The sequence below is a fragment of the Ailuropoda melanoleuca genome, chromosome 12, assembly GCF_002007445.2.
Source record: "Ailuropoda melanoleuca isolate Jingjing chromosome 12, ASM200744v2, whole genome shotgun sequence".
NCBI lineage: Eukaryota > Metazoa > Chordata > Mammalia > Carnivora > Ursidae > Ailuropoda > Ailuropoda melanoleuca.
This window is the reverse complement of record NC_048229.1, coordinates 21,461,293-21,489,042: the sequence shown is the minus strand read 5'-3', so window position 1 is coordinate 21,489,042 and position 27,750 is coordinate 21,461,293. Positions and strand designations below refer to the sequence as shown.

At 40.8% G+C, this 27,750-nt stretch overlaps 1 protein-coding gene across 3 annotated transcripts in view; it reads right to left on the bottom strand.

Moving 5' to 3' along the window:
- Positions 1-27,750, bottom strand: part of PITPNB (phosphatidylinositol transfer protein beta) — a 66,849-nt gene that overhangs the window by 13,874 nt on the left and 25,225 nt on the right. For all 3 annotated transcript variants that reach the window (XM_011233676.3, XM_002926267.4, XM_034639682.1), the window contains one exon: positions 11,012-11,089. In XM_011233676.3, coding sequence (XP_011231978.1) covers positions 11,012-11,089 — 78 coding nt within the window. The remainder of the gene's footprint in view (positions 1-11,011; positions 11,090-27,750) is intronic.

The following is a 27,750-nucleotide window of genomic DNA, read 5'->3' as shown; positions in this document are numbered from 1 at the left end:
TAAGACTAAAGAAGTAAAACAGAATGTCTATAGTGTACTTTCAGAAAACAACATTAAAAAGCAATTAGAATTTGGAACTTCAGATTATGTCAACCTAGGTTCAGCCAAAAATGTTGTAAATATAATGCATTTGTGTAGAGAGAGGGGGAGAGGGAAGGAGAAAAGAGGAGAGGGGACAGTGAAGTGCTAACAACAGGTGAATCTAGGTGGAGGTGCTTGTTATTCTAGTCTTCCCAGGTTTTTTTGTTTTGGCTAATTTTGAAATTTTCATTGTAAAAACCGGGCAGGGGATTACAATCGATGTATCACTGCCCATTTCTGTGCATCTGAGTAAGGCTTCTGCCTCGGGAGGTCAGTGCACTGGCATGTTTATTTTGAGGGAAGGGTTAAGGAGGGGGTGAGCCAGGAGCTTTACGTGGGTCTTCCAAGGTGTGTGCGCAGGAGACCGAAACCCTCCCGAGCTAGCCAGAAGAGCGCTTGGGACAGGCTCACGCCAGTGAACAAAAGCAAACAGGTCCTGCCTCTGGAGCTCATGGTCTGCGCAGAAAGGAGGTACCTATCAAAGAATCGCAGACTGCAGGAGCAGACTGCAGGTATGGTCTGGGGAAAGGGCCTTTTGGTAAACTCTCAGCCCCAGGGCTGGTGTACTTACAAGATGAAAGCTACGTCTCAGGACCCTTTTACGAGGACTCAGTAAACCAGTCTGAGCTCCATGCTTAGCTGGGGGAACTCAAAGGCTTAATACATACTACTTGTTGCTCTCCTTTATTCTTTCATAGAGTAGGAATTACCAGTTTGAGTTTGGAGAACAATCTGCACAGAACAAGTCATGTGCAACACTACGGGGGCACTTTCTATAAACACTGAATTGTTGAGTGAAGAGAAAACAGTCTTTTTTACAAGGGTTCTTCCCCCTTCTTCACCACTGTTCCCAGCTTCACCCCACACTCGAGACACTGCGATGCCAGCATCGGTCACACTGTGTGTCATTGTCCCTTGTCAGCTGCAACCCATTCACACATCCCACTTTCAGGTTTAGTGTCTGTGGCAAATATTTGTTCCATTCAGCCATATGTACATACATTAAAAAAAAACATGAATTCCTAGGTCATATTCTAAAACCTCAAAATTCTCCATTTATGCAATCACAGCACCAGACCACAGTTCCCCCCAAATCCTCAATAATGTTCATTTCAAATGAATTCTAAAGACAGGATAGATGAAAAAAATTCTTTCTTGGTATTATTATTAATATGACTCCACGTTCTATAGAATCCTGCATGATTGATCAACTTTTCTCAGAAAATCTCTTCTGTCGTAACATTTCACCCTATTAATGAGCTGGTACATGGGTTAAATCAGTGAGGAAGCACCATTACCATTTAAATGAAAACATGATATAAATATCGAACTGTCCTTGTATAGGTGAGTTCTAGAAGAACTTGGTTAGCTGAGCTCTATTTTCCCTCATAAAAGAGTACTAATGTTAAAATTCAGCATGGATGTGTATATATACACCCATACATATATAATCCCATACACTTTATGAACAAGTTTAATTCAGCAAGTATTAAGAGGGTGTCATTTACAACCCCATCCGTGCTAGGTGTTGTAAGAAGACAGACACAAAAGTGGCCAGTAGAGAGGAGAGTAATTACATGTGCATAAAATAATGACAAAACCACTATCCTTGCTGCTAATGAGCTCTACCAGAAGGGACACCCTTCTGTTGCTGTTGCTGTGGCCCTGGCCTGAAATATATTTGCAATTCCTCCTCCCCTCCCTGACCTGGAGGCCCCACGCACTTCAGCTGGGCTCCTGTGTGTGGAAGTAGCCAGCCAGCCTTCCACAGGACACAGCTAACTTCTGCATGCCCACCCTCACTGATATTATCACAAGACTGGTCTTTCGCAGATCATTTTTTGAATAAGCCATGAGCCAGTGTTGAGGTACTCTCTAATCCAATGAGTGTCACTGAAAACCTTCATATGAAACGCCATTTTGGCATATGAAGAATACAGTACTTAAATGCCTGTTAAATAGTAGCACTAGACTAGGAGTAAGGGGACATGGGTTGCAGTTCCCATTATGCAGAGTAACTTCCTGTGTAAGGTGGGTAGGATCCTTAACCTCTCTGGGCCTTACTTCTCTGTCAGTAAAAGGAAAGGCTCAACTTTTCATCCTCCACTGATGTGATACTAAAAGCAAGGATGAGTGAACTTAGTTTGTCCAGGGTCGGGGGTGGCCCAGTGCTGCAGGCAGTAAGCACAAGTCCTTGACGTCTGATGGCCTGTCTTAAAATTTCCTTTAATTTTGCACTTTATTTTATAATGGGCTTAGTGCAATATCCTCCCATTCATGCACTTGAGCTAAATTTCCTCTACGGCTGAGAACCTCTGATGTACCACTGATTAGCACTAAGATACCTTCCAGACTGAACATTCCAAGGCCCTATTAATTACAGGCTGCCGATTGCTTTGTTCCGAAACTCCAAATCATTGCACATCTTGTGCTAAACGAAAACCCTGGGTGTTTCCAGCAGAACACCGACTCCTCAAAATTCTCCTACCATTTTATGAAAACAGTGGGATGAAGCATGGTTCTAATTAAAGAGTAGGCTAAATTTAATACGAATATGCCCATACCACACTTGGGCTCTAAGAGCAGAGCATACACACACGACTTCAACAATTACCTAAAGTCTGTTTCTCACATTGTTTCTAGTGACTCTGGCAGTCTGTTCGAATCAAATAAGGTAATACTGGTAATTTACCAACTAACACTGAACTATAAAATTTAGTTTAAGTGATGGGACAAAATGAACCTGTTCTTTGAACTATCTTCCCCAGATCTAAAATGTGTGTTCCAGTCTCACTGGCTTTTTGTTTTCCATAAAACTTTTGAGTAATTATAAAAGAAAAGGAAAATTCAGGGAATATGTACCAATTAAAAAACAAACAGGCGAACGAAGAGCCTGCTGCCTTCATGTCCTGGCCTGATTCTCTACAGTATCAACACCTCACAGCCTGAGGCACAGCGGTGACTTACAGAAACATAATCTCAAACCACCAGAGGAAAAGGCTGGAACACAGAAGTTATGTACTTTTTTCTGTAACCATTAATATATATGTGATATTTAAGGTCTCATTCAGTTCTTAAAATGACTCATGCAACTCGCCTCTTAATTTGAGCTGTGTATGGCCTTAAGACTAATGGTTGAATTAAAAAATGGCTTAAAAAGTCTCCACACTTAGGGGCACCTGGTTGGCTCAGTCAGAAGAGCACATGACTCTTGGTCTTGGGGTCCTGAGTTCGAGCCCCACATTGGGTGTAGAGATCACTTAAATAAATAATCTCAAAAAAAAAATATCCATACTTAATGGTGAAACCGAAACTTTGGATGCCAAGAGACTGCCTAGATGTGGTTAAGTAAAAGCTGAAACGATACCTTTGGCACCATCTTCTTGGGGTGGAATCTGAACCCCACATCATTACAGAGCCTTAAAGCTGTTCATTTCCTATGTATACCATATACCCTTTAACCCAGTAATTCCACTTTCAGAAATGTATTCCAGTTCATCAGGTAAGGAAATAACAACACTACAGATTTATTTACAATCACAAAAACCCGGACTTAATGGTGAAGTACTTCATAAGCCCTCCAAACAATGGGCTACTGTGCATACAGCCATTAAAAACCATCTTTTCAAAGAATGCTTAATAATGTGGAAAAAAAAGGGCATAATATGAACAGAATCAGGTATCTATGCATGGGATAAACGCTTATTAATAAAATACATAAATCAGGAAATATAACAAATAGCAATAATTAAATGGTGAGACTGTAATTGATTTTTACTTTCTTCTGTGTACAATGCTCTATTTTCAAAACCTAATAAATATATAACATTTTGTAATCAGAAAAAAAACCAATATGCCTCAAACATACACTACAGAAGTTTTTGCCCTAAGCTGAGTATTTTAGGACAAAGAATTATGCTGCCCTAAATTATCTGGGTACTATTTCAAATCTTCATTCTTCTTTGACTATAAACAATCTAAATGTTTTCCTGCTTTTTTTCGTTTTGATGTTTAATAAATAAAAGCTACACAAAATCAAGCTAAGCTAAATTAAGATTTAAATATCTAACTTCAGTCCATACTACATTTTTCCTAATCTTAAACTTCTAAAGTAAAAATGAGGCACACATGCAGAGTAAAATATTATATACTCTTCAGAGTTACTAGAAATATTCTTGTGAAAGAAATGTGTAACTTTTAAAATGTGAACAATCTCAATGGGACAAATATTTGGGACTCCACATTCAGAGGAACTGTTCTAGGATCCACAAAACCCAAAGGAATTCCAGCTTCTCTGCCCAGCTCTCAGGAGGCTCACTGGGGCAGAGCAAGGCTTCCTCTCTAGCCTTAAACGATACAAATGTTTCCCAACTCTTTCTTCTTCCATCAGGTAAAAAAATAGGCACATAAAGCCAAAATCCAAATTCAGATCACTCACACATAATTGCAACGCAACCCAAACTTAACATTTCCTAACCTAAAGCAAAACAAGATTCACTCTTTCCTAAATCTAGAATACTACTATTTTGCTGATAAATAGGAGTTGTATATAGATTAAAGCATGAAACTTTAAAAGAACAATTGAAAATAAAAGATATATTGGGGCGCCTGGGTGGCACAGCGGTTAAGCATCTGCCTTCGGCTCAGGGCGTGATCCCAGCGTTGTGGGATCGAGCCCCACATCAGGCTCCTCTGCTATGAGCCTGCTTCTTCCTCTCCCACTCCCCCTGCTTGTGTTCCCTCTCTCGTTGGCTGTCTCTATCTCTGTCAAATAAATAAATAAAATCTTTAAAAAAAAATAAAAAAAATAAAAAAAAAATAAAAGATATAGACTGGTTGGTCACCAAAAGACAAGAACAGTCAGAAGTTTTAAATGAAAACCCTGAACTAATCGAAGAACTCCAAATTATGAGTCATCTCTACATAATTTAAATTTCATCTGTAAAACAGCAAGCACAAGCTAGTTGGAAAAACGTTTCCAAAGTTGTATTTAGTTAGCGTATTCACTGAATCCCTTACATTTCATGTTTCTAACCATAAATGAAACCCCCAAACTCAAATTGTGTTTTTAATTTAACGACGCATATTAGGTTACTCTGAGGTATGTGGACTGGGCCTGAGGGAGAGTAATGTATACCGGAGCCACGCAACAGAACTAAACAAAACGCAGCGTGTTTGACTGGAATGGTGAGCAATCAGGCCACGTTCTCCACAAGAAGTAGTTTCTTGTATCTGTGACAAACAAATATAAACAAATGTAGAAGACCATTAGAAAAAAACAAAACAAAACAAACCCAAAGGCATTCTGGAAACTCATTTTCTGAAAATGTGGTCCTCTCATAGCTCCAAGCTACCTGGCAACTCCACACACACTTTTTCCGACTTAAAATGCGTTGGGATGAAGATGGAATTGGTATGTGCTACAGTTAATCAGAGTTAATACTTTGGAAGGACACAGCAGTTTCTAGTAGGCTCACACTGCCTTCCTATTTTAATTTTTCAATTTTAGGCAATCTGAATGCTCAATTTCAGCTGCTGATTTCATAATAAAAGTTTCCAACCCAGACTTCACTAAGAAAGTTAAAAATAAATGCACTGCTGGGGCTGCTGCCAGCGCATGCATCAGTAAATATCAACAGAAGATGACAGAATATATGTGAAGTATGTGTACTGAAATTTCAAGCAAAACCCAATTCCTCACTCAGCCATACCATTCCCTCAATTTTGTTTAGATTTTGGTAGCCATTTGGACAGACCTACAGTGGGCATTATATTCTTTGTAAGTACATAGCAAGTCCAACATTTGGTTGCGTTTTATTTGGTCTAAAGCAGTTAACTTGAATCCAGCAAATACTTCCTAAGCCTCTCCTAGGAGCAGACCTCTGTGCTAGGCGTGCCCCATATTAAGTAGGTCAGACACAGCGCCTACGGCCGAAAACTCAGTGTGTACCAGGGGATAAAGGAGGTGGGGAAGGAAGACAGGGTGAGCACATAAACCACTACCCTGACATGAGACACACAAAGTACCATGAGAAAGGTCACCGACTATGGACTTCAGTAGGGTTCAGAAGCGAAAGACTCCTACTATTTGGGTAATTGGGAAATGTTAAATGGAGTAAACAAATGTGAAATCAAAGTTCAAAAGATTAAACTAATCACAGGTTAAACTAATTTCATGAAAATAAGCAAAATGAAAATAAGACAGGAAAGCTTCCTTCCTGTGGCAGGACAATCAGTCACATTTCCCATGTCTCCAAACTTAGTATTTTTGTAGCTCACACCCATTTTACTAATCAGAACTATGACATGTGCTTCGTGCTTGTGTCCAATTATTCAAGGAGTGACACTATGTACAAGTGAAACCACAGGTTCACCCTTCAGATAATACTCATGAAGAAAACATCGTCCCTGACAGTGTCAGTAAGAACTCTGCAAGGGGCCCATCCTGTCAAATCACCTCTCGAACTCAAGCAAGACACTCCATCTGTCCATGCCTGAATCCTTTGGTGCTGCCTGAGAACAGAGGCATTCAGTATCCAAGGTAAGGTCAGAACTAATCAGGTATCACTCCTGGGGCACTCAGCTTCCTGAAGACATGGAACAGCTTTTTTGGTGTCCTCTGTAGGTATTGGGTATTTATACATACCAAGTGTTACTTATTGTTACGGTGCGTTAAAAACCTAGCTTCCAAACCAGATGCTCAACAAACAAACAAAACAGCCATGTTTTAAGGTCTGCTTTATTATTCATAATCCACAATGTGGTCTAACCAGAAACTAATAATGAAGCCTCTTTATGCTACCCACTATAGGTTTTTGAAAGTGAGATTATAGGGAGGGGACACATTTTAAGTGTCTTCACATCCTTCCTGGGACTCACAGCAATGTCTAGATGAAGGGAGGAGAGCACCCTCAAGTCTCTGTCTTTGGGGGGCTATCAGTGCTCACCAGCCTCTTGAGGACTCTCTGGGCTGTTTTCTTGCCAACCTCTATCTCAAAGAGCTTTCCACAACTGAGCTGTAACTTTTCCATCACCCCCACTGCCATTCTTCCCATCCCTGGCCAACAGGACCTTGAGGTATCTTTACTTCAGGCCACTGACAAGCAAGGCTCTCACCTTCTTTCCACAGATGTGAGGCGGGAGGAGAAAGGACTCTTGGTAGCAGGGCAGGAAACTAATTAGCATCCCTATAACCCACAAAGATGGCTGCCCTCCACTAGCTTGAAGGATCCAGAACAGACTCTCTGGTAATTCTAAAATGAGTCTAAACCACGACTGAGCAGGTAAACAGCATGACATAATGTTGCGAAAGCTCCAACTGCCAGAACTTTTACGCCAGAGTGGAATCAGAACATTAACAGGACATGCCTTTATGGTTAGAAAGAGCATATAATACACATATAAAGGTAACATAAAAAATCCCAGTTTCTAGGTCAATATCTTCATTTGACCTGATCCCCTGTACCCCAATGTTCAGACACTAGATGAAACTTCTGAGACATGTCAAGCACTCTAAGAGCCAGATACTTTGGCAAAGCCTCCTACAAAGACCTTTACAGGCCTAATTATTAACTCTCTTATATATAGACACAGAAGCTTAAGTCTTCATGAGGCGTCTGGGTTAAATGAAGAAAGAAATGAGGCCTTGCCATAGAATAAAAATGACACCATAATCTTCAAAGACGGTGTTTCGATTTGTTAAAATGACAACTCTTCAGTTCAGACAAGGTAAACTGGAAAGCTAAAGGAATCCACATGTACGTTGTTTTTGATAAACCATTAGAATAGGCAGTCATGCCAACGTCACAATACACACAAAGCGCTCAAAACCAAAAGAAACCAAAGCGTCTACACACACATGAGAAATGTGCATGCAGTGCTATAAAGAAATAAACATTTAAATCCATAAGAAATACATAAATCTACCTTGAAGCAAAAATCTTTATCAGGCTATAAATCACTCTATTAGTATGCACAGAATCACTTAAATATTGAACCCTACATAACAAAATAGAATTCATGTGCTCAGATTCTAAGAATTATCTTTTCAAAGGGCAAATGAGTACATAACTAAGGCCCACATCTCTGGGTCTGCAGTTTTCAAAAAAAATAAAAGGTATGTATCATATCACGGGGGGGGGGGGGAAGTCTGTACTCTAACCCAATTGCAAAATATGAAAATCATCCCCATGATCCCCTGCTAGCAAAGACTCCCTAGCCTTTATGTGGCCTCTGCTTTACAGCTGACTCAGGCCAAGCACTCATTAAACACACATAACCACAAGGGTTAAGGGCACGTGAGTCAAGAGGAGTTTGATAACCCCCAGATACTAGAATGAGGAAAGCCCTGGATACTAGACAGAGACAAGGAATCACTGTGTCACAAATAGGGTAGCTCATGCATACATGTAATCAACCCCAAGATATGATGAGGCTTTTCATTCCCAAAGACCAAAGCTTCCTCTGCACTGAGAAGGTGACATTCATTACTTCATTCTGTCCTGGTAACAACCTTCTGAGGCAGTTACAATGTCCCTCCCATTTTAGAGATGTGGAAACCCAGGCCCAGAGCAGGGATTAAGTTACTGAAGTCACAACTTGTGATACATGGGATAAGGGAATGGATTTCACCCACAGACTCCCTGACCATCGGAAATGTACAACTGATATTAACAGGAATTAACAAATTCTGGCAAATACCATGAATAGAGAGAGCCACACAAGTGCCTTGATGCAACAGGGCATAAAAGATGCAAAGGTGGGGCACCTGGGTGGCTCAGTTTTGTTAAGCAACTGCCTTCGGCTCGGGTCATGATCCCAGGGTCCTGGAATCGAGCCCCGCATCAGGATCCTTGTTTGTCGGGGAACCTGCTTCTCCCTCTCCCTCTGCCTGCTGTTCTCCCTGCCTGTGCTCTCTCTCGCTGTCAAATAAATAAATAAAAATTCTTAAAAAAAACTTAAAAAAAAAAAAAGATGCAATGGTGACAGGGGAGTCACAGGCTTCTGAGTCAGAAACTGCTTTGTCTCCACGCATTACACATCTCTGTGCCGAGCACTGAATCAAGCACTATGGAAACGGGAGATGTCCTGCTGTTTCTCCTACAACTATTATCTGTGTTTCTCTGACCAAGTTTCTCATCTATATAATGAAGCAGTTGTACTTATCCCACAGGAAGGTCGTGAAGATTAAACATGACCTTGCATAGTGCCTGGCACCAAAGGAGAAGTTTCTTTTCCACTCTCCAGGCTGGTGCAGACAAGCAGTAAATACTGCAATAGTTCAGAAGGAGCACACCAGTGTGGGATAAGTAAGGAAACGTTTCAAAGAGATCCCGGAGTTTGCACTTAGTGCTGAATACACTTTTGAATTCGTTCTTTTAAGGGGAGTTTCTCCTGAGGGGCAATGGGAAGGAAGACTGAAGGGTGAGGGTGGGATGGCACATGGAAGGCTTCTGGAGCAGCTGTGGGGCTACCAAGCAGCTCTGACACAGAAACATTCTGACGTGCACTCTGAGGTAAGTGGGACCAGAACAGGATTTCTTCATCCTTTTTGCTCTAATTTCCAGGAATAAAGGAATAAAATAAAGGAATAAAAATCATATTCCAAGTTCCTAAAGGTTGGAAATTAGTCTCAACTTCAGGCTCTCTCTCTATTCCCTGTAAAAGCATCATTAGCTAGCATTAGGACTTAATGGAGCAAGATGGCCTTCTAGAAGATAGGGCTGCTTTTGTGGTGGCCACCCACCTACTGCTCCAACATGACACTCTTTTTAGGAAGGCCAGGTTAAATCTCAAAGGGGAAAGACTTCTCTTCTGCCTCAGTATGAGTTCTAGTCCACAGTTAGAAATCTGCAAAAGGGTGGGGAAATTCCTTAAATCCATTAAATGAAATTTAGATCACACATGCTGAATTTGTTCCTTAATTCATAAGTGACATACACCACTTTCTGGGAATTAAAGTTAAAAGTCTCTGGTCATGACCATTCAAATTAGAAGAATCTTGAACTGAACTCTACCCAGAGAATAAATGCGAAATTATGATAATTATGAATAATTTCTTATAGAACAAAGTCAGACCCATTCTTCATTTTAGCTGATGGACAAGACAGTCTGCAAAACAGGCCAACACCCACGAAGAACCACTCAATGGGCTATTTGTGGGGCTGTAATAGTAATCCTCTATCTTCAAGCAACAACTAACACCTAGATATCTTTTATTGATGACCCACAGGTGACTGGCTTCAGCATGAAGAGATTGATACCAAGTAAAACATGTTGCTGGAAATCTGCTTTGGGCATGCTCCTGTCAAATTAACTGTAATAACTTGCCATCACCACATTAAGCCTTCTTTGAGGGTCCGTCATTTAGTTTAGTGGATATCTTTAAAATGCATTATATTTCCCCAGCAATTTAAATGATTACCTTGACATTGCTTTTCCTACTCCCATGAATAAAGTAAGGATGTGTTCTTTATTAGAAAACGACTACTTGCCATCAAAATTATTCTCTGATGTCCTGGTTTCCAGAATGTAACTATTAAAAGGCCAGGAACATGAGCTCAGGTGAAGGCAACTTGTTCAGTTTCTACTAAGACTAAATTTAAACTATAAACTTTCATTTAACATGGATTTTTATACTTCAAGTCTCAAAAGAGAACATTACAATCCCCAAAGACTAAATCACTTGTCTCTTTTAAGAGTTATCAGAATAGCATTATGCCGAAAGTGACAGTCTGGCTGTGTTCTGTTTGTTAATACAGCACAGACTTGCTGGCCAACTGCAACTGGCTGTTAAGTCCTTATCACAAATAAAACTATTTTTGTGCCATTTCTATTTTTCACTTAAACGTCACCAGCTCTTCCAGACTCGGGACCTGTCAAGTGGTCTGTTGCCAAGACTCTGCCTGTCAGAAAGGTCAGCATCCAGTACCTTCCAGTTGGGTCCCAAAGGGCCTCTCTTGGTCTTGACTGACTGGAATAATGCTGGGTCTTCATCAGCTTTGTAGTCCTGCAAAGCAAAACAAAGTCAGAGGCAGAGAAGAAACCCAGAGAAAATTCTTTAACCTTGCCAGAACAGCTCTCTGTAGCTACTAAAACTTAAGACAAAAACTGATTAGACTTACTGTGCTTTTGTGTAAAAGTAGGAAAATGGTTCATTACAACATTAAGTTTTTGGTTCGGTTCTCTTTGCTTCACACTTTAATGTTAAGGCAAGACGACTACATAATATTTAGTCATAACAGTCTTGATGACCAAACCACTGGTTACTGAACAGCTATCTCCAAGAACAAATCTTCCCACATTTTTTTAATGGTTTCAACACTTTGGTACGTGTACAGTCATATTCGAGAAATACAAGGCACCTATCCCAGTCTTGACAATACCCAGAGATGACGACCATGAGCGATTACTGCGGCTGGGACCGTAGATTGAACTACTGATCCTGCGACGCCCCCATCTCTTCCATGGCTGGGTCTGTGCCAGATGCCTCAACGACGACACCAGCCTCGCAAACCCTTGTGCAGAGACCCATAAAGTGCAAATCCCTTGGCCTGCTCATGGAAAAGGGACTGCACTCATGGCAGCTCCTCGCTGTCATAGAAGGCGAGGGAAGGGTTTATGACTCCATGATGGGACTACCTCAGTTATATCATGTCATAGGGGAATGGCCCTAAGACTTAGGTTTTAAGCAAAGTTGTATAGTGTGTGTCAATTCTATTTCCCTAACATCCTCTTCCGTACAGAATGGAGGAAACGAAAGAAGTAAATCTTTTTAAACCTGTCTGCTTTACAAAAGTTCTTTTGTCACTGCACACATATATACACACAATCCAGTGACAGGGAAAAAACTCCCTGTGAAGATCTGAAGTCCAGATTTAGAAAAATAAATGAGCTTTAATGGGACCAGTGAGCAGAGGTCAGTTGGTGAGTTGAAAATCCTACAAAGGGAGAGCCCCTGCCTCCTCAAGTAGAATTTCTGAGCCAGGGGCCCTTCACGCCGTTCATGGAAGGACCACATACTTTGGGGGAAACGCCCAGACAAGTCAAATCTGAAAAATCATTGTTCTAGAGAAAACGGCAAGCACAGAACATACTCTAAAGTGTAAGACAAACTTTCACAAATCAAAGAAAACATGCTGAGAAGCAGCCACTCAAAATTCAACACTTAGGAAATGCACGTGGCACATCAATAATTACTGACAAAGTTACAGGTAAATTGTGTGAAGAAGGAAAAATGTGAGGTTCGAGTAGAAAATAAAACTTCCGAAAGGCCCCCCAACAGTGCACCATAATTAGTCAACAAGCACACTTAGCTGGCTGCACTGGGTCTTGGCGCTTTAAAATATGCAGTGTGGTGCAACCACAGGCATGAGGTTGGTCAGCGTGACCCGGGGACAACCCAGAAGGAGCTGCCTGCAAGGAGCTGGAGAACTGGAGTTACTCATGTGTCCAGGCACACCAGCAGAAAGCTCAATTACTGTCGAATAACACAAATTCTTAAATTCCAATTTAGAGCCGCATCCTCAAAATGAACAACTTCACTGCTGAGAAAAGAACCAACTGGACAGGGGTTCTTGAGACCTGGGTTCACAGTGCAGAATCAGCCATCCTGTTAACATAAATAATCATGTAGCGCCATAAAATGCTTGCTCTAACTCTGAGGCTGAGAACTGAAACTTAGAGACAAGCTCATTTTTCTCCAAAACCGAAAATATTTAACATTCTAACAAAATAATCACTTTTGACACCATCTCCTTCCATCGAAGTCTATTTATTCTGTAGCCACCACACGTAGAAGGCAGCACCCAAGATGCTGTGAGGTAGTCCGACGGGTCTGGGGACGTAAGGAGAACTAACACCCACCTGGTGCCAGCTCCTAGGAAGTCACGGTCGGGCTGGGAGAAAGAAAGAGCCAGACAAAGAAAAGATAACGGAATCCCCAGAGAGCACGGGTTAACTGCCAACAGACAATAGAGGGAACTGTACTCAGAATCGAAATCAGCCAACACGAGCCAAGGAAATGTATCTTTAAAATGAGTTTTAACATCATGTTTAAAGGTAGAAAAACTTTAATGCTAAGGTGTATGTTAAAAATTTTTATGGTGTATGTTAAAAATTTTTATGATTAAATTGTAATTATCTCTATGATGCCCAGCGGCCTGGCGAGTGTTTAATATTTCATCCCCTTTAAAGGAAAAATACTTTTTTTTTTTAAACCATCTCAGGTGTGACCTCACTGTGGGTATGCCATTCAAAATTTTCTTTTTAATGCAAAATCTGAGATATTATGGAGGCTGGCATGCACTAAACAGAAAATATCACATTTCCCAAATCTTCGAGGCTGTCAGTTAGAGGATGCTCCACAATTTTACGTGCCATTAAGAAGGAACACACTCAGCCAATAAAACATGCCACAACTGGAAGACAAACCCTAATTGCGAACGTATTAAAATGTGAGGAAAGAGGGTAGGGGGACCTCAGAACTGATGAAACGGAGCCTGCGGAACTACCTCACGATTACGGCACCAGCGAGAGTGAAAATGAACAGATGGATCAGGCAGGCTTCATCATCACACTCCTTCAGGCCCTTCCCAACCCCAGCTCCATACCAGGGTGACAACCTCAGGGCTTCTCAATGCCTATTTGACAGATTAATTAACTAAAGAACATGGAGTGACGCTTCCAAACTTCACCCTGTAACCCAACACGCTGCTGCAGTCTACTTCCCAGCCTCCATCATAGTGCCAGTTACTCACTGCGATATTTTCCTGAACTAAGAACTCACAGAATTATAAAGGAAAACCCAACCCTGAAGACCATCCGAGCTGCCTCTTTCTGCAGATGAGGAAGCCATAGTCCCAACAAGGAAGTGGTACGGCTCTCTTACCCTAGCGCTTCAGCTCAAGCCTTCTTAGCCTCCGTCCTCTAGGACACCACACGGGAGGTGGCAGAAGAGCGTCCACAACTGCCAGATAAGCAAAACATGTTTCACAACACCAAGAAGCAGCAGAGGTATCAAAGGAGATCCGCCTACCGGCAGGCGTGTGTGCATATAAAATACTACATGCACATACACAGATCTCCAAGGTAAGTCTTCTTGGCCTTTTTTTCTCTTGACTAAAAAGCAACAAACATTAAAGGTATTATACTGAAAACGTAAGAGAACCCAGTTATTAACAATAGCACCTTAACCCTGATGGATGAGGATAATGCATCTTGTCAGAACCTCAGAATTTTTGTGTTTTTTTTTATGTTGGTTTGAATACGTAAATGTTTAATCAGTTGAATTAAGTAGCAAGGTATTAAAAAGCAGGAAGCAGGTGTAGTTTTAACAACCTCAGTTTTGTACCTTTATAACACACATTTAATTTTTTTGAACAGAATCGCTACAATTTTATTGTTGGGTATCTAGTTTGGTCTTTCTGTATTTGAAAACTGGCCGATTTATATCCGTATCACAATGAACAAATATATTCCTTCATGTATGACAGTTTCAGCATACAGAATGCAACCTCAGCTACCAATTATAGCTGCAAATGAGCAATAGTGTGGAATGAGACAGCCTGCTGGCTTTGTTAGTATTCTGTCTCCTTTGGGATCCCATGGGGAAAGGGGAGGCTCTGATGAAGAGAAGCCCTTGGCTCATGGTTTATTGTGCTTGCCACCAGCTGCAGACTTCTCATCTCATTAGTTCTTTTAGAATACTGTGGGTGAAGACAGCTGTAGCCTACTTGAGTCTTCAGCTCCTGGGTATTCTGAAGGCTGAATTTGCTATGCACTTTCTGTAATCCTTGGGAAAAAAAGAAAGCAAATTCACTAGGCCAAGGAAATGTATTTTTAAAATGAGTTTTAAAATCACGTTTAAAAGTAGAAAAATCTTATTGCTAAGGTGCATTGTGTTTAAAATTTTTTATGATCAAATTTTAATTATCTGTATAATGCCCAGAGGCCTGGCCAGGATAAGGGCTTAGTAAAACCATCATTATCAAGTTAGGTGTAATGTCCCTAGACACTGCTCGCTCTACCAATACTAGTGCCCGAACAACAGAAAAACACAATGGTATTAGCACAAGGTAGATTCGGGTTAGTGTTAATACAACTCTATTTAATCGAAAACTCTTATTTAATTTAAAAAAAAAAAAAAAAAGGAGGCAAGTCAAAGTCAAGACACCCTTTGGAGAACAAATAAAATATAATATGGCAAATAAATGGCTTACTGAATCTCCATACTGGAGCCACGGAATACATTCATTAAATTCTTATAAATAGCTGTTTTCTGTCACTGGAATACAAAAGTTGTGCTACCTCTTGGGTGTACATCTGTTACTCACTACAGCTCTCAATAGAAACTCTCAACAGAAACCAGATTCATTTTGAAGACAATGAATATTAGTTTTATGAATCTTTTAGCACAGTGGCTGTCCCCCAAAACGCAAGAACAAAATCTGTGCTGAGCCAACCTAAACGTCCTTGAGCCCAGATTTAACTCATGATTATGAATGGGGACGTGAGTAGGAGGTGGGGGACTGGTAGGAGTTTCTTGACAGCTTGTGGAAAAATCGAGATGAACTCCAGATACCAGAAACTGCTTAAAGAATCATGCATGGGTTACCACAGGTGAGGCTAAACGCAAGCTGAGAAAAAGAGTGCCCAAACCGCAAGCATTAGCAACTCCTCCACACCTGCTTATAAAAGGGCACCCCCCCCCAACCCCGCAAAAAGAAACAATTCTACAGGGTAAAAATAAAAACTTGAGAGAGATATTAGGATCCTGCAGCCTGCTGTAAAATGCTTTCCTTTAGCACAAGATGATTAATTAGGTGTCTATTCAAATAGCTCAAAGATAATCACGAAGTTTAGAATGCATGGGTACTGCTGCTCAACCTAGCAAAGCTTATTTCCTCTAATCACATCCTAAAAGTAAAGACCAGGATAAGGGGGAAAAGACCAAATTAAATATGAAGATAAGTAACAAACATCATCTATTAGCACTGCCCTTCATTCTTCAGTACATACTGTGGTACTTGGAACACAAGGAGTTCCTGGATCCTATCACCGCTGACCCCAGCACATTACTAATTGGAGCTGACAAAATTCAAGCCAGACTCCAGAGGGGAAGCCCATTAAAAAAAAATGTTTGCATTAAATTTTGCAATAGCAAGTAAAAGAGGTGTAAAGACAAATAACATTTACGAACTTGTTTAAGAAACTCATTTCAACAGTTATTTTCAAATAAGCAGCTTTCTTTCCTATTTTTAATTACATCTCCCCAAGGACTCCTCACCCTTTCAGGTTCCCACAGAGCACCATTAATGTAGTATAAGTAAATCTCATTAATTCAGGTCCTACCACCTTGGAATTCATAATAATTCGGACAGGGGCTGGACTGAAGTTTATCTTTGCATGATCTATGAAAAAAAGATCTGCTACACAAATTAATAGAGTAACAAGATCTCAGGAGGGCTGTTTAAACAGTTCAGAAGTGTTTTAGAGCAATTCAGAAGCATTCATTTGCATATAATTATTATGCTAATTACAAATCATTCTTATCTATTCATTAAAGCAGATTCCCAAAGGACCACTAATTGTCAATAACTTGTTGGCCTAGTTTCTGTTACTGAATGTACCTCAGAGGAACAAAACTGCATTAAAAAATATTCTCTAATTCAGCCCTCTCATTAATCCTTACCAGCTTCCCACCAATGAATCCTAAAAGGAGAATTTTTAAACAACTGCACTCAGAACAGAAATGCAGTCAAACCTAAAGGGCTGAAGAGAACACTTTTTTTGTTATCTTTTTAATCTCACAGAGACCCTGCATGGAGATCTGGGGTGGGGGTGAGGATGGCGTTGAGCATGGGAAGCAGGCAGAGACTGTCAACATGGCTCTCTGTTAAAAGGTGGCCACAGCCCAGAACACAGTCTGGCTGAGGCACAGCGAGGCTGGGGCACAGCGAGGCTAGAGTACAGCCAGGCTGGGGCTCAGTCAGGCTAAATGCCTCTTCCATTTTTTCTCATCTTATCCGTATCTTAGTCCAAAAGGGCCGACACTGTCATGCTTATGAAGGCAGAACCCCAAAGCCTCTGGAAAGTTACAAGTTAATAGAGAAATAGAAATCAGAATTCCAGCCCTGAAAAGAAGTTACAACCAAAAGCCTAATGTGACAGGGGCACCTGGCTGGCTCAGTTGCTAGAGCGCATGACTCTTGATCTAGGGGGTCATGAGTTCGAGCCCCCCATTGAGCACAAGCCTACTTAAAAAAACAAAAATGAAAGTTAAAAAAAAAAAAAAAAGCCTGATGTGACAAATTCATCTCCTACACCCCAAGAGGGAAACCAAACAGCTGTGCTCTAGATGAGATGTGGGCAGGTGGGAAAGGGGGATCCTGGATAGCCCAGGGCTGGTAGGCTACTCCTCAGCCCTGCCCTCAGAGTAGGTGGGCTACCACTGGTTTGGGTAAGCTTGCATTTCATGCACAAATATACAACGTGTTTGTTACTACAACATATTTTTTATTATGTTTATATATGTTTACTAAAGCATTTTAAAATGAAGATATTTAAAACTTGTGACACCAATAAGCTTTAACACATTAAGTCAATTTTGTTAAAGGTGCTTGTTAAACGTTACGTATTTTAAGATTAAGTTGCAAATGTCTGAAATGTAATATGTTTAAGAAAGTCTTAACGCAAATTATATTTATTTCCTTAAATGACAATAAATGATAAACCTATCATATCAAATCCCGTAAACTAAAACAAGGGGAAAAGTCCTAATGAATATTCAGGCGAGCCCTTTCCAGCAAAATGTCCATGTTGGTCTATGAGCTGACCTTCAGACACAGCTGCTCCTAAGACACAGGACCCCAGTTAACCCATTAGGACTAATTTAATAAACATTAAGTAGGAAATAATTGCAGAAACAAATTACACTTTTTTTTTCAACAGCAAAAGCAAAATTCAATAAACAACATCATTCTTGCTAACTATTTTTGGAGAACTTACTAATGTGCCAGGCACATACATTCACTCAGCTAACCCTCACAATGTTGGAACAAAGGTAACACCACCACTTCTGGGGGTGGGGAAATGAAATCCTTTGCCCTTGTGGAGCAGAAAAGCCAAGACTCAGATGCTGCTGTCTCAACACCCAGGCCAACCACCATACTTCAACTGCAAATATGATGTGATTTACGTTTTATCATTTGGTAAGACTCAAGTACCTCAAGGAATCTCTGCTCCCTCTCTGCCTGGAGAACTTTCCCTAAGACAGAGTAATACTGCTTTAAAAAAAAAAAAAAGCCAGGGTAGGGAGTGCTTTATAAGGAATATATTTTAAAAACAAGACTTGGATGGGGCGCCTGGGTGGCACAGCGGTTAAGCGTCCCTTCGGCTCAGAGCGTGATCCCGGCGTTATGGGATTGAGCCCCACATCGGGCTCCTTCGCTATGAGCCTGCTTCTTCCTCTCCCACTCCCCCTGCTTGTGTTCCCTCTCTCGCTGGCTGTCTCTATCTCTGTCAAATAAATAAGTAAAAAATCTTAAAAAAAAAAAAAAAAACTTGGAGCCACTTATGCTAATTTCTTCCAGCTGCTCAAAAATGCATTTCCCCCCCCCAGAAACTGGAGCAACTCTACTTCACACCACACCACCTCCACCACCCTCCCTACTTGTTTAAAATATGGAAGAGATCAAAAATAAACATTAATGGGTTCTAGTTGAAAAAGTATTTTGTGCAAAATATTTTAAGATTTGAGAGAGAAAGAGCACTCGAGGCTCTTAAGATTTAACCAAGCATGAAATAAGGTCATCTCAAGGGGGGAGGGGCAGAGGAAGACAGAATCTCCAGCTGACTCCAAGTGCTGAGAGGAGCCCAACGAGATTATGACCTGAGCAGAACCCAAGAGTCAGATGCTTAACCGACTGAGCCACCCAGGGGTCCTTCGTACATGCAGATTTTTAAGAGAAATTTAAAAATCCCTAAGACTTAACTAAGCATGAAATAAGCAATATGTTATTCTCCCACAAGAGGGCACTGCCATCCAACTATGCCTTCAAACACACTAGCACATACTCAAATTCCAGGACTGGATATAAATCCTGTTGAGAGTTCCAAAAGTTGACCATGTAAGGCAGCAGAATAAAGTGGGAAACATTTTTACATTTCTTTTTAATAAAAACTATCCTTATGTTTATTTATATTTCCCCCCCCTTAAAGGGGAACCTCTATAACTTACTACTAAAAAGATTTCGACAGCGGCTTTTTTACATTTCTTTTTAATAAAAACTATCCTTATGTTTATTTATATTTATATTTTCTTATGTTTATTTATATTTATATTTTCTTTTTAATAAAAACTATCCTTATGTTTATTTATATTTATATTTTCCCCCCCTTAAAGGGGAACCTCTATAACTTACTACTAAAAGGATTTCGACAGCGGCTTGCTTCACAGCATAGAAAATGTGAGACAAGACGAGCATTTGACAAGTGGAAATTTCGTAAGCAAATGCAAAAATCACTGCTACCTGAAAACCTATATTTGTTTTGTTTTGTTTTTCTTTTCTCCGAATTCAAGGGGGCTACTATTACAATTAGGAGCTGGGTCACACGTCTCACCTCTTTATTATGCACACACTTTAATAAAGAGCTTTTGGAGCTCTTGAACATACACTAGAGATATGTTACAGACTTTTAAGACAGAAATGAACGTCTAGGTTCGTTTATGGCAAAAGGAAGAGGTGCTCTACTAGATCGAGTGTGTGCTCACACCAAAGAGAACAACTGAAGCAGCGCTGGCAACCACAGGCTCTCCTTGGACTCGCTGGATCTCAGCCACGGACTTCTAATAAACAAAAGCTCTCTTCAGGGCTAAAGAATTAGGTAGCCACTGCACAGCTCTGAGAACCAGAAAGCCCTTCTTAGGAAGTAAGCGGCAATAGCTGGAACAAAAGTAACATCTAAAACTGCAGAAAAAATTGCAGAAGCGTTTTGAAAGCTGTCAGAGATGACGAACCAGTGTTGACCACTAGAGTTATCATCTATCAAATAGTAATTTGGAAGGTCTACTAGGTTGACCCCAAAAATGTCATTTATGCGGCTCAAAAGCTGACAAATATTAACAATTTCACAAAGTCTGACCTAATATTTAGCTTTTTCCAGCCGGATTTCATGTTAATTCTAAAGAAAAAATTAATCTTAAAAAGATATAGAAAGCACATTTTATGATTCTTGCATTTCTTTAAAATTATGAAGTTTTTTCTAAAGACAGTACGGTAAAGCATATGTCGCCAAGACTATATACTCAAATGTGTAACATCTGGGCACCGTCTCACGGAATGTCTGATCAAAGGAAAAGAGATGCCCAAATCCTTCCTAGAGCACCAGTAACAAGCATTGCTGAAGGTGTGACCATAACTTACACGCTTAAATAAATTAAACCAAGTTTCATCAGGCTTCCAAGGCTGACATTCAAGAAGTCTCTTTTAAAAAGAGCAATAACTAAAAACAATATACACTCATGGTTTAAAACAATTAAAAAGTGTCAGACTGTTCAAAACTCAAACAAGGGAATGGTGTGTTCAAAGTAAAAATGGCTAAATGCAAAGAAAAGCACACCTTTATATATTCATTTACAAAGGCAAATGGGATTTCAGGAAAATCAGGTGTTGCTTAGCATTATTTCTGCTCTCAACTAAAACGGGGCATTGTTCTGCCTACCAAAACATACCAAACAAATGGTTCATAAACAAAGAACAAATGGGCAATGCTAGTAAGAACAAACAAAAAACACAAACTTTAAAAACCAAATCATTTGCTTTGACATCACAATCCTTAAAAAGATTACCAAGGGATTTCTACAAACGGCTTAAGTGAGCAGTTTAGAAGAGCCCAACAATTCCATTATTATCTAGTGTACTAGAGAAACTGCCCAGAGAGCTGGATGGAGCCCAGAGTACCATCCAGACACTGACCACGATTACAATTAAAATGGGCCAGGGCTCTTCTTTTAGTAAAGCACAAAGCTCCAAGTTTCTAGGTTCTAGTCAGCCTTTGAACTCCGACTTTGGCTGCAGCCTGGAGCCCAGCACTGGTTTGTATCAGTTGTAAGGGAAAAGAAAAAAAAAAGAAAAGAAAAAGCCCTTTGGTGCAGGGGAACTTAGCACCGCCAGGGTACAAGAGCAATCAACTCCAAGTCACTCAGAAACACTTTCAAGGGTTCCCTGATTAAGAATCTTGCACTCCCTTCAGACAGATACAATTATTCCTTTATCTAGAAAAATATTTACCGTACCAACACAGAGCAAACAGCAAGTTCCAACAGATGTTTGCTCAGTGAACATATGAGAAAACATACGAGCGGTGTTCTCTGTTAAGTGCCCAGACCAAAAGACATCTTAGGGGCTCCAATCCTTTTATTATTCTATTGCACATATGCAAATTTCAAAATATCCCAGAGTCTAGTGGTTATGGGAGGACGTGACCAAGGCCACCGATGAAACTGCTTTTTCGGGGAACCAGGGAAGATGGAAAGAAGAGCAGGTGATTGTTTTAAATAAATTAAGCATGCTCTTACTTAATACACTGTAAAGGAAGGAACACAACATGGTGAGATGATGCTCTAGAAAGACAAAAATTAGTCAGCAGCCCTGCTTTTGAGTCCCCAACTTCCTTTTCCAGCGTTTATGTGGTTTAGAGAAGTTACAGCACTTCCCCTGGGCTCAAACTCCTTAAAAGTAAAAATAAAGGTTGGGGTGAATGTTTTGGATCCTGGCCTACAACTGAGATTCCTTCCGCTTTTAAAATCTGCAAGGAGTGCCCACTGTGCAATCTTCACCATGTATAGTGTACTAGAGAAACTGCCCAGAGAGCTGGATGGAGCCCAGAGTACCATCCAGACACTGACCACGAAGGGAGCTAAAAATCTGCATTTCTAACAAGCTGCCCCTGGGCAGACCCAGCTTGAAAGGAAAGGGCCTCGAGCATTTTGGCTAGAGTCCTAGCTAAGGCTCTGAGAGGCAAACTTGGGAGTTGTCACAATGCTCCCTAGAGGGCCACAGGAACCCTGAAAAGAACCTCTTCACTTCTAAGCAACATTCAGAGAACTGGACCTGTGGGCAGATTTAGCCACAACTGGGATTCCCACATGTACAGACCTGCCCTTCTAGACACAGTAGGGATGTTCTCCAAAGGAAAACCAACAAGCGGGGGTGAGGCCAAGTGGGCTGGACGGAGGGAGGCAATTCCAGGTACTGCGAGGAAGGGTGAGCTTTATCAGCAGCCCACTCCCTCACCTGGGAGTGCCTGGGTCGCGTGAGGTATTAAACAAAGAACTGTGACTAGGGAGTGGAGCCACATGGTACTCGAGGAGCTCATGCTGAAAACACTGCTCGGGAGAAGGGTTCTGCTGCCAAGAGATGGCACAGAGGATGGTCCAGAGGGAAGGACCACGGCTCAGGAAGTCTGGCTCTGCAGGGCACGCATCAGGGCTGCAGGGTGGCTGTAGCACTCAGCGATCACACTGTGGGACACACCCTTCCCATCGCTCCCCAGGGCCAGTATTTGCAAAGGAGAGGGACTGGGAGAAAGGATGGAGATTTGGGCTAAATATGACTGGGTAACAACAAGAGGGTAACAAGAGGGGTTATAAAGAACAAAAGAAGGAAGAGGTAGGAATGAAATCTGAGCTTCATCTTTAAGAACACAAGCTTACTGGGTCACTCACATTCAAAGGACCCCTTCAAGCTCTTCGGAGAAGTCCCCAGGAAGGACCCAATCAGAGCACTATCCTGCACATCCTTTCTATGACCCCGAAACGACTGGCAGGAATACCATCTTCAGTGAAACACCAGTACAGCTTCATATCATTAGTATTTCCTTATTACCGATATTTAAAAAACAATTGGATGTGAAACTAACTATATCACTCATAGACTTGTGAGCCTTAAGAGCTTCAATTAAACATTATTCCTATGAAAACAAATTCTTGGAAACGATAAAGTCACACAGCACACACTGCAGAGGAAGCATACACTATAGAGGAAGACTGATTCAGTCCTTTCTGGTTACACATAAATACCTAAAAATGTGGTTCCAATTTCTTTCTTTTTTTCAAACCATGCTCATTTTCTTTCAAATTACTTCCAAAAACGAAAGTCTCTCTCATGTTAATCGTGTGTACACTTCGGCTTATACTTTAAAGAGTCTTCCTCTCCTGGGAAGTGACTTTTGTATACAAATCATGAAAAGCTACTTAGACAAAGTGCTGGAGATGATTAAAAGGGGTCAGATTCACATTTATACCTTAAAAAAAAAAAAAGCAGAAGCAGATGTCAACTGACTCATTTGTGTATATTTTGAAAATGAGCTGAAGATATGCATGTGCATTTCATCAAGACATTTAAAGAATTCTCAACTTTTTTATTGCGGTTCTGTATCAACAATTGAGAAATTTAAAAAATTACATTCTGGTATCTTTTGTATGCTAGATAAAACCTTGACTCATTACAATTTGGTCTAACTTAAACACTTTTTAATATGACAGAAAGACACTTGCTCATTTAGAAATGAATTTTTAGAATTAAGGGCATATCACATATGCTTTATCACCTAGGATTAGTAAAGAAGGAACCATAGTAGCATTTTGTCCATTTAATATGTGAATGATAAAACTTCAATTCCTTCCAATGGTCTTCTCCCCACTCCACCTTTTTTTTAAACACAACAAACGAAAGAAATGCAAATTCTTTTTGATTCACCAAACCTTTATTGAAAAGCTCACTTGATGTCATGCATTGAGCATCTTGCTAGGTCCTGTAAACACAGAGATGGTGAGGAACAGTATAGTCTGGGCCCCCAAAGGGTACCCAATTTACTGAGGAAAAGAGGAAGGCTTTTCAGGAGCAGTTCCTTGGTAAGATTCGAAACTGAGGAGGAGCCAGGAGGGTGTGGGGGCTCAGGGATGTGTTCTGCTGGAACGGCACACCTTCTGAAAGCAGAAGGAGCTTTCCTTCTTAAGGAATATACACCTTAACCCTTCACTACAATGCCGCTTTCCTCCAAAATAGGAAACCTGTTTTGTATAGTGGCCAAAGGAAATTGAGTGGGGACATTTGCACGGAAATCTTAGACTCCTCAGCTTGTTTCATTAGGCAATCATGCATCTTCTAGAAAATTACAGAGAATGGTGGCCACAGTAACAGTTCTATACAGACTTTCCAAAGTAACCACAAAAGAAATGAATAACCCATACCTTTAAATATATATATATGATTTCTGAAACAAATTACTGTGACCCTGGGTCACGCTGACAAATTTTTACAATAAATCCTTGTTCCTGGAGTTACTGTGACAAGTCACCCTTCGATTATGTAAATATGTCAAAGCACCCACTTAAATATTTAGTTACTCTGTGGGTCTAATCACATCCGTTCTATGCATGGTGAAGTTCAGTTCACAAGCACGACCAAAACACAGCACGTCTACAACAAGAGTGATATATGAGCTGTCTGAAACAAGCAACCCAGCAGAGAGAGTAAATCTAAAAGTAATCAACAGTCACTCTGAATTAAAATGTTTAGGGCTGTATTTGAATTAAATCCACCTGCAGTGACAGAAAACTCCCACCAGGTGGAGTTAAAAGATGCGAGCCTCAGTTCCAAATTCTTGGGTTTCTTCAACTCCCAAACTATTTCACATTTCTCCTGATTGAGGAGATTTGGCTATTTATCCTCTCAAAATTACTAATTAACTACTTTTATCTCTTTTAAAGCAAGTAACAGGCAGGAAAGAAATTCAACCATTTGAGAAGTTTTGGGAAAAATTAGCTCATTCAAGAAAAACCAGAGTTCATTAACAACCCAATGAAAATCAATGGGTTCGGTCCGACTGAGACCAAAACCTCTGGGGGTTAAGGTGCCACAGTCTGAACTTTGAGAGATCACCACACCTTCACAAGGTCTCCCTACCAAAAATCCACCTTGTTGGTCCAGAGTTACCAAGCTCTCAACTCTAGCGTTCCTTTAATCCCCGAACAGCAAGTTTTAGGTACTAAAAACTGACCAATGTCATGACAGACATCCCCTAAGATGACTCCCACAGAGAGTCACACTCCTGTATAAGCTCCTCCCCTGAGCACAGGTGGAACCTGTGACTTGCTTCTCACCAAGAGACTATGTATGGCAAAGGGCTGTCACTCCTTTGATTAGGTTGCATTACACAGCCACTAAATTTGTCATTTGTCATGCAGCAATAGGAAACCAATACACTAAGTGAGAAGAGGACATTTCCAGTTCACTGCACACATCTGATAGACCTCAACTCTTCCACCCCGTTCCCCAGACATCCAGCTCCCTCACCACCGTTCAGGAAGGAATCACTCTTCCTACTGTCTTACACATTCTTCTTGACCATCTACACATGAGCAATCAAGTACATGCATACAGATATATTTTCCCCTTTTACAATATTATAAATGAAAGCATCCTGTAATATTTTTTTTCTTTCTCCAACCACATTACCTTGTGAAGGATTCCCAAACTCCCTTTTAATGATTGAACTGAACTCCATCATACAGGTGACCCATAACATTTTTAGTCCTTGTTGATGGAGACGTTTAGACTCCAGAATGTTTCCAGTCTTACGTTTATATATTTGTCACTTCACAGCGAGTAGATCAATTCTTAGAAACGGAATTCTGCTGGGTCAAAGGGCATGTACATTTTTCTAATTCTGCAAAACAGGCTATGCTGATTTACACTCCCATGGGCAATGTATATGCGTGTCTGTTTCCTCACCCCTTGCCAACCCAGGTGTTATAAGCTGACATCAAATTAATTTTATACAAATTCTTGACTCAAAAAGGTTAGTTTCATCATATCCTCAGCTTATCAGGTTCACACTACAAATACCGATGAAGTACTCACCCTGAAAAGGGGATGCATTTCTGAACATGAAGAACAAGACACACCAATGAAATGAGTAAGAGCAGAGGGGTAGATGATTCCAACATGGGCGAAATCTCCCTGGAGGAAATGGAATCTGACCTACAGGACACACAGGCCTCGGACAGAGAGGGAGTCTCAGAAGGCAGGCCAGAACAAACAGTGAGGACAGGAAGACAGCAGCTTGAAAAGCGACAAAGCAGGGCCTTAGCTCCGAAGGCACCAAGAGTCGGTAGAAAGAACACTGGATTGAAGAGTTAGAATTTCCACTTCTGGCACTGGTTAAACGATCTTTAGAGAAAGTAGTTTAACTAGGTTTCAGTTTCCTCACTTGTAAAACAGGGTGGTTAGCCCTGAAATCAAACTTTCTGTAGCTGCAGAACTGTGTTCAAAGTAAATTATATAGTGACGACTAATGTCAGACAGACAGAACCGNGGTCAGTGTGCATGTCAGGGTTCCATTTCTACGTCCAAAGGTCTAAGAATCCCTACGTGGTTATCAGTTTTACTTTCAGTATTCACAACTGAGAAAATATGTAAATAACTCCTGTGACACAGTTTTTCACAGCAGCACTAGTTACAAAGCCAAAAGGTACAAACAACCCAAACCTCCCTGCTCAGATGAATTATACACAAAGGGTGGTATACTCATACACTGGACTGTTAGCAGCCATAAAGAGAAATGAAGTAATAACACACACCACAGGGGGATGAAAACAGGCTCAAGTACAAGAGGCCAACACCGAAGGTCACCTATTGCTATGACTCCACGTCTATGAATTATCCAGCATAGGTAAGTCCACAAAAACAGCTTAGTGGTGGCCAAAGGCTGGGGTGAGGGAGGAGTAGACAGTGACGTTAACGGGTACAGGGTGTCCTTCTGGAGTGATGAAATGTTCTGAAACTGGACAGTGGTGATTGTATGAAGGTACTCATACTAACTGCCACTGAACTGTACATTTTAAAGTGGTTAAAATGGTAAATGCTATGTGTATTTCATCACAATAAAATAAAGTACTGGGAATTCCGTCAACTTTAAAATAAGTTTGTATTTTACTAATCTCTACAATGNAAAAACAGCTTAGTGGTGGCCAAAGGCTGGGGTGAGAGAGGAGTAGACAGTGACGTTAACGGGTACAGGGTGTCCTTCTGGAGTGATGAAATGTTCTGGAACTGGACAGTGGTGATTGTATGAAGGTACTCATACTAACTGTACATTTTAAAGTGGTTAAAATGGTAAATGCTATGTGTATTTCATCACAATAAAATAAAGTACTGGGAATTCCGTCAACTTTAAAATAAGTTTGTATTTTACTAATCTCTACAATGTAACTGGCAAACAGGAGCTGTGAACACTGAAAAACAAAACCACACATACCTACTCATCTACTCCCCAAACAATGCCTGGTGTGAAGAGAGTTCTCAGAGCTTCCGCACAACCATGGCCAATCATGATGCCAATAACGGCGAACATTTAGTAAACTAGGCACTGCTCTAAGCGCTCACTTAACGCTGTGAGATACTTGGTCCTATTTTACACAAGATAAAACAGGCATGGAGAGAGGAAACAACCCATACAAGACTGAATAGCCAGCAGGTGGCAGAATCTGAATCGAAGTCANGAAAAGGGCAGATCCAGAGTTCCTGCCCCACTATGTCTCTTCCCCACCTCCGTGCCAGAACGGGCGCTGTCCTACAAACTGCCATCCCCACACCCCCTCAGCCT